This window comes from Myotis myotis, unplaced genomic scaffold, assembly GCF_014108235.1.
Source record: "Myotis myotis isolate mMyoMyo1 unplaced genomic scaffold, mMyoMyo1.p scaffold_m19_p_10, whole genome shotgun sequence".
Classification (NCBI taxonomy): Eukaryota; Metazoa; Chordata; class Mammalia; order Chiroptera; family Vespertilionidae; genus Myotis; species Myotis myotis.
In genome coordinates this window covers 64349374-64356918 of record NW_023416314.1, presented here as the reverse complement: position 1 = coordinate 64356918, position 7545 = coordinate 64349374, and the positions used below count along the sequence as shown (strand labels likewise).

The following is a 7545-nucleotide window of genomic DNA, read 5'->3' as shown; positions in this document are numbered from 1 at the left end:
CAATGGGAATTTGGGTAGTTTCCAGTTTTTGGCTATTTTAAGTAATGCTGCTATGAACATTCCTGAAATCTTTGTATGAATATATACTTTCATTTCTCTTAGTTAACTATCTAGGGGTAGAATGGTTGGATCATATAGTAGGTATATGATTAACTTTTTAATAAACTACTAAACTGTTTGCTAAGTGGCTGTATTACTTAACATTTCCACCAGCCACACATGAACATTTCAGGTCTTCCATATCCCCGTCAGCACTTGTTATGGCCAAACTTTTTAATGTTAGCATTCTAATAGCTACCTCACTGTGGTTTTAGTTTGTAATAATGTTGAGTAATAATGTTGATATTTAACCTTTTAATGTGCTCAGCTGCCATGAGTAAATCTTTGATGAAGTGTCTGTTCAAATCTTTTGCTCTTGTTTAAGTGGACTTTTTGTTTTCTTATAATTGACATATCAAAAGCTCTTTATATTTCTGAATACAAGTCCTTTATCAGATATGTGATTGGCAAATATTTTCTCCCAGTTCTTGCACTGTCTTCTGTTGCTCTTAGCAGTGTCCTTCAAAGAATAAATATTTTAATTTTGATGAAGTCCCATTTATCTATTTTGTCATTTATGGCTTGTGCTTTTGTTGTTATATTTAAGAAATCTTTGCTTATTCTCATGTTCACAAAGATTTTCTCCTCTGTTTTCATCTAAAAGTTTATAGTTTTAGGTTTTACATCTAAGTTTAAGATCCATTTTGAGTTGAGTTTTATAGATGGAATCAGGTATGGGTCAAAATAAATATTTTTGCATATGGATATCCAATTATTTCAGCACCATTTGTTGAAAAGACTATCCTTTTCCCCACTAAGTTGCCTTTACATCTTTGTTGAAAATCAATTGTCCATATATGTTGGACATATATTATCCATATATTTGGGCCTATTTCTGAACTCAAGTCTGTCTCAGTGCTCCATTTGTCTGTTGTTATGCCAATACCACACAGTCTTAAATACTATTTAAGTAGTTTATTAAAAAGTTAATCATATACCTACTATATGATCCAACCATTCTACCCCTAGATAGTTAACTAAGAGAAATGAAAGTATATATTCATACAAAGATTTCAGGACTGTTCATAGCAGCATTACTTAAAATAGCCAAAAACTGGAAACTACCCAAAGGCCTATGCAGATTCCCCTTCCTTTTTTTGAGTTTGGAGGTGGTCTGTGGCCCAGATGCAGTTTGTTAGGTAATTTTCAGGTTGCAAAGGCCCAGGGCTTTCATATGCAAAAGCCTCTGCTGCCACAGCCTGGGTGGGGCGGGGTCTCAGGGAATCAAAGGGCGGAGTAAGGAACTATGGCGGATTCTCAGCCCTGCCCTAAGTGGCCGCGTGCGTCTCAGTGTCCTGATAATTTAATTGCTGCAAGCACCTCTGAGAGAAAGCGGCCCTCCAGTTCTGAGTTCTGCCCGCTGCCAGACAGTCCAGTTTCTCCCCGTATGAGTCCTGGGTCCCCAGAGACTTCCCGGAACCGGAGCTCAGAGCAGTCGGGAGCCTGTGACTCCCTCCCGATTCAAAAAGACAGCTGCGTCCTCAGGTACCAGCCCCTTTCCGCGCACTCTCGAGCCTCCGTACCTTTGCACTTTACTTCCGCAGCTCCTGGCCCTCAATGTGCTTTTCTCCTTCCTTCTAGTTGTAGAATTTCCACTCCGCCAGCCTTCCTGTAAGTTCTGGATGATGTCCGTTTTGTCTTTTTATTGTGTTTTGAAGTTGTTGTAGGAGGCAGCAATTTTGGTGTTTCCCTACGCCGCCATCTTAGTTTCTCCCTTAACTTTAATTTTTCGAAATTCAGGATATTTTAATCTTCTAAGAAATATGTTCTGAATTAGACAGTTTATCTTAGAATTCAACCCTGAGGATGCAGGAGTGGTTTAGAGATCACTAGGAGTGATAGCTGCAAGAGTTGAAGAGGGCAGATTAGAAAGTGTGATTTCAGGAGTGATGGTTTGGCTCCAGTGGTATTTAAAATAGTTAATACCTTCTTCTTATCGGCAGTCTTTTCAGTTTCTTCCTACATCTTCTAGACACCAATTATTCTAGTTTCCTCCTTCCCTCATTTCACCTTCTCAGACTTCTACGTTCAGTCCTTATTTCTAAACTAGAGGCCCGGCGCACAAATTTGTGCACAGGTGAGGTTCGGCTGGCCTGCCTGCCCCACCCCCAATCGGGGTGGGTGGGCCGATTGGGGGTGGAGCTGCCGGGGGGGTGGAGCCATGGGTGGTTGGCTGGCCAGCCCCACCCCCTGGTCAAATGCCTGAACAGGGGACAATTTGCATATTAGCCTTTTATTATATAGGATGTTGGTTAGCCAGGGCTTTGTCATAGGTCTTTCCCTATGTAGTCATTCCTTAGGTTAATTTCATCCAGTCCCATGGGTTTAAATATTTACTTAAAGTATCTAAATAAAATTCAGTCTTTGCTCTGGACTATGATATTTAGCCAGTTTGGGTCCCTAACTGCCTTCATGATTATCTTCTCCTTTACTTCCCTCTAGTTCAAGCCAACCTGTTCCCACATTAGGATCTTTACATCTGCTCGTCATTTTTCTTGGAATGTGTTTCCCCAGATCTTCTCATGGCTCACTTCCTTGTTTTATTCAGTTCTCAGTCAAATAACTGAAAGGACTTCCCCAACTTCTAAACCCCTCTACCTAAAATAGCTATTCCACCTTATGTTATTGCCTGTCCGCTGACCCTGCTTGATTTTTTTTTTTTATCACAACCTTTTTGCTCTTTCATATTTATGGCCATTGCTTATTTATTTATCTATATGTTCATTGTCCATGCTCTGCACTGTGATAGAAGAGCCAGGAAAGCCATGGGGATGTCTTATTTCATTTTAACTCTCACTAGGTACTCAAAAAAAAAATATTTGTTTAGTGAATAAATAAATGAATATTTTACTGACACTTTGTATGTTAAGTTTAACAAGTAAATTCTATCCAATGCATGGTGTTTTTTTGGTTTGTTTTTTCTATGCATTTCTTTTGCATTTCAGTTACCTACACTAAGATGACAGGGGTTTCTGCTCATTTACTCATAAAAATCACAAGTTGGTTAACACAAAAGAACAAGGATAGCGTAAAACTTAGTTGAATGTGCTTTGCACATTTTATGCTTTCTAAATTTCATGATGTTAAATATTATCTTTTGATTATCTGGTCTTAAAAATCACTTAAAAATTATTTTTTTGTCAGTTTCTTTCTAGTTTGTGAGTGCATTGAGGGCATGGAATGTGTATCATTCACCTTTTTAGTCTCAGTGCCAGATTCAAAACCTGGTAAAGTGAAGGTTTACAATAGATGTTTGTTGAAAATGACAAATAGGAGAAGGATTCAGGAAGTACAAGCATCTAGGTACAGATTTATGCTTATCTGTGAACACGTATCAAGGCTTTCATAAAAGTTTGTGATCTTGCATTTCCTTAATCAGTTGCCCTTTGTGTCCCAAACTTAATCCTAATTCACTTTGTCAGGCAAACTCCCAATTTACATAAATCCCAATTTACATACAAGTCTATTCCTAGCCAAATCAACTTCCCATTACTCACTGCAGATGGAGCTATACCTTAGTATGGATACAGTCTCCTATAGAATCTACAAGTTAGAAGTAATAGAGGGCCAGGACAGGTCCACAGGGATGGCAACCAAATTAAACTAAATGGCTTTGGTCTAACCCTGCTGGTTCTTATATCAAATATGGGCTAGATGAAACCAGAATAAACAGAGAAAATTGCATATTGGCTCAACTGGTGTTTATGTAACTGAGAAGATTCTGGTACATGTTGGTTTAATAGATTTAATAGGCAAGAGAGTTTATTTTCCTTAAAATAAAAAAAATATATATTTTTGCCCTAGCCAGTTTTGCTGCTCAGTGGTTAGCATGTCAGCCATTGACAGAAGTGTCTCAGGTTCAATTCAAGAGCACGTACCTGGGTTGCAGGTTTGATCCCCAGCCCTGATCAGGGTGTGTGCGGGAGACAACCTATCAATGTTTCTCTCTCTCTGTCTCTCCCTGTCCCTTCTACTTTCTCTAAAAATCAATGGGAAAGATATCCTCGGGTGAGGATTAACAACAACAAAAAGTTATTTTCTTCCTAATGTGATAGTTATTCTAAAATTTTAAAGTAATAACAGGGTATAATACGAATCACTCTATTCTTTGAAATAAAACCCACTGTTTTGGTTACATATTGCTCTATAACAAATCAGCCCCAAATGGAGGACTCAAAACAGTAATAATCCTTTTATTGCTATCTCTCACAGTTCTAGAAGTTGGCTGGATTTTGGTAGGCAGTTTTCAGTTTGAGACAGAGCAAAGACAGATCAGCTTACGTTTCACTTGCTCATAAGTTGGATGACTGACTAGGGGGACTCAGAGACTTGTAGACTGAAGCAGCTAGGGCTCCGTGGGCATCTCTCTCTCTAAGTTGTTGTGGCCTCTCCACATGTCTTCTCCAGCATGGTGGCTTCATAGTAGTGGGACCTTTTACATGGTAACTCAGGGCTCCAGAGGTACATGTCCTGAGAGAGAGAGTGCCAGGTGGAAGCTGTGTTGATTTTTCTTAGATGGTTCTTGAAAACCATGCAACACCACTTCTGGGGTACTCTATTTGTGAAAGGAGTCTCCCAAACCTTCCAGGTTGAAAGGGGAGGAACATAACCTTCATTTCATGATGGGGAAATGGCCAAGTTTTTCAAGAGCATGTGGAATGGAAAATGTCGTGAGCATCTTTGGACAATACAATCTGCCACAACCACTGTTAATATTTTATTGACTCTCCTCCTAGGCATCTCTTTCTATTTTACATAAATGGGTTTTCGTGATACATGCTGTTATAGAACCTGCTTTGTTATATTAGACCCAATGGTCCTATTACAGAAAAAGAGACTGAGATTAGTAACATGGCTTGTCACATGGTGAGTTAGCTGCAGAGTTGGGCCAGACTCCAAGTCTCCTGATTACAAATCTAGGACTTTCTGCTATTCTAAGTGGAATAATGAAAGTGGAGCTCTGTGATGTTTCATGTTGAAGGTGTGGGTAAAATGAAGTAGATGTTGAGGCACTTGAGGAAAGCAGGACAGTGAAGAGGCTAGTTGGTAACCCATATAAAAACAGGTGGTTTTACATTTGTAATGAAAATGCACATGAGACATAAAAGTTTAAGAGATGCCACAGAGAAAAGCAGGTGGCTGATAATATAGTTTCTCTTAAAGAAGTTGGATTTTATGTTTAGAGAAAAATAGAAGTCAGCTTAGACTGGAGACAGATAAACCTAGTTTAGGAGGGAAGGCATATTAAAGTTGGAAGCCATGTGACAGTCGCAAAAAAAGGAACACCTTTTAAATTTTATTTTAGTGTCTACGGTATACTAAATAGCATGGTAGTTGTATAATATACATGTCCATTTAGCAACACACAGCTTTAAGATGTTGGGATTATTATTTTCATTTTACAGATGAAGAAGATGAGTACCCCCCAAGTAATCCTGATGTCCACACACAGTTGGAAACAACTGGGGCCAATGGCCTCATTTTATAGATGAGAAAATAGGCTCAATAAAGTGAACTGACATGCCTAAAATCTCACAGCTACTTGGGCACAGAGTCAGGATAAGAATTGATGGCTTCTGTATTCACACTTTCTGGTTTTCCATCTAAATACATTTCCCAAAATGTATTTTTCACAACACACGACCTATGAACTAATCTGTGATGAATCAGGTCCGGTATGATTGAACATATTTAGTTTTGAGAAATACTGCAAACCATCTTACCCTTCTGGAGATTTATCCTATACTAAAAGCTCTGAGAAGTTGTCTAATTAAAACAGTTTGTTTTACTTAACTCTAAGTGGTCCAAAATTGTTTGAATGTGGATCCTTCTTTATAATAACTGAATAGTAACTTGGCAAAACAGGAAAGCCAATATAGAGAAATCTAGATTGAATAAAGGAATTACTAATAAACATATTCAAAGCTGAAAAAGCTAGATTGTAGGTACTACATGCACTGGGTTATTATCTAAGTTATGTACAATTTCTGTCAAAGTTTATAGTAATACACATTATAATCAGACATGATTTATGGTTGCGACTTAAGGGAATTAAGGGGTTTGTTTCCAAGATCAGAGCAACATGAAAAAGCCCCAACTCTTCAGAGGTTAGAATAGAAGGCAGACACCCTAAAGCTTATTAAAAGCTGAACTATTACCACTATACCACAAACTTTGGACAGAATCATCCATCTGGTTATGAGGATAAAAGGAATTCAGATACCTGGGACATCAAAGGCAGGAAGTTTTCCTATTGATGAGCTTCCTCAGGGTACCTTTTATGTCCTTATTCCTCAGGCTATAGATGAAGGGGTTCATCATGGGTGTCACCACAGTGAATAGTACTGCACCAATTTTATCTCTGTCATCAGGGTGAGTGGATGAGGGGAAGAAATAAACCCCTACAATGGTCCCATAGAAGAGCAATACTACTGTCAGGTGAGAGGCACAGGTGGAGAAGGCTTTCCACTTTCCCTCTGTGGATGAGATTATCAGGACAGCCCTGACAATGCAGATATAGGAGAAGAGGATGAGGGCAAAAGGGAACGTGATGACTGATAAGCCCACGATGAATAACACAAGCTCATTGATCATTGTGTCTGAGCAGGATAGTTTGAGCAGAGAGGCCAAGTCACAGAAGAAGTGTGAAAGATTGTTGTTGTCACAGAAGCACAATCCAAGGAGCAGAAGAGTGTGTGTCAGGGCAACAATATTACTGAGGACCCATGGGATAATTGTCAGCAAAATGCAGAGCCTGGGCTGCATGATGGTTGTATAGTTCAGAGGGTGGCAGATAGCCACAAAACGGTCATAGGCCATGACTCCCAAGAGGAAATTGTCAATGACAACAAACACAATAGAAAAGTACATCTGTGTGATGCAGCTCTCATAGGAGATGGATTGACGCTTGGTCTGAATATTCATCAGCATTTTGGGGACTGAGGTGGAAATGGAGGAAATATCAGCAAAAGATAGATTAGCAAGGAAGAGGTACATTGGGGTGTGAAGGTAAGAGTCCAAGCTGATGGCCAGAATGATGAGGCCATTTCCAACCACAGTGACCAGGTACATTCCAAGGAAAAGCACATAGAGGAGATTCTGCTTCTCAGTCTCATTGGAGAGTCCCAGGAGGAGGAATTCAGAGATGCTGGTTTGGTTTCCTTGATGCATATTTCTATTGATCTGAAGAAAGGAACACGAGGTCTTCTTATCCCCACAAGGAACCCCAATATAGTACCATTTAGTTACAGCCATTGCAGGGGGGTGGGCACCTCATTTAGGCTGAAGGGCAATGAAGGGTGGAGAAAGATTACTTAATAAGGAACTATGTCAGCAGTGCAGAGCTCCAGTAAATGCCTCATGAAGAAAAAATAGAGACATGACAGATAATTCTCAATGAACATGTTTTAAACTCTAACATAATTCTGAATGTGATTTTACAGTGGG

The 7545-nt window shown here is 39.4% G+C and overlaps 1 protein-coding gene across 1 annotated transcript; it reads right to left on the bottom strand.

The window, feature by feature from the left end:
- Positions 1 to 6330: 6330 nt before the first annotated feature.
- Positions 6331 to 7299, bottom strand: LOC118663757 (olfactory receptor 1S1-like). Its single transcript, XM_036323701.1, has one exon. The coding sequence runs from the start codon at positions 7267 to 7269 to the stop codon at positions 6331 to 6333; it is 939 nt and encodes a 312-aa protein (XP_036179594.1). The 5' UTR covers positions 7270 to 7299.
- Positions 7300 to 7545: the final 246 nt, after the last annotated feature.

Bases quoted from the DNA above. Each gene is read 5' to 3' on its own strand.
- LOC118663757 (XM_036323701.1), bottom strand. From the start codon at position 7,269: ATGCATCAAGGAAACCAAACCAGCATCTCTGAATTCCTCCTCCTGGGA.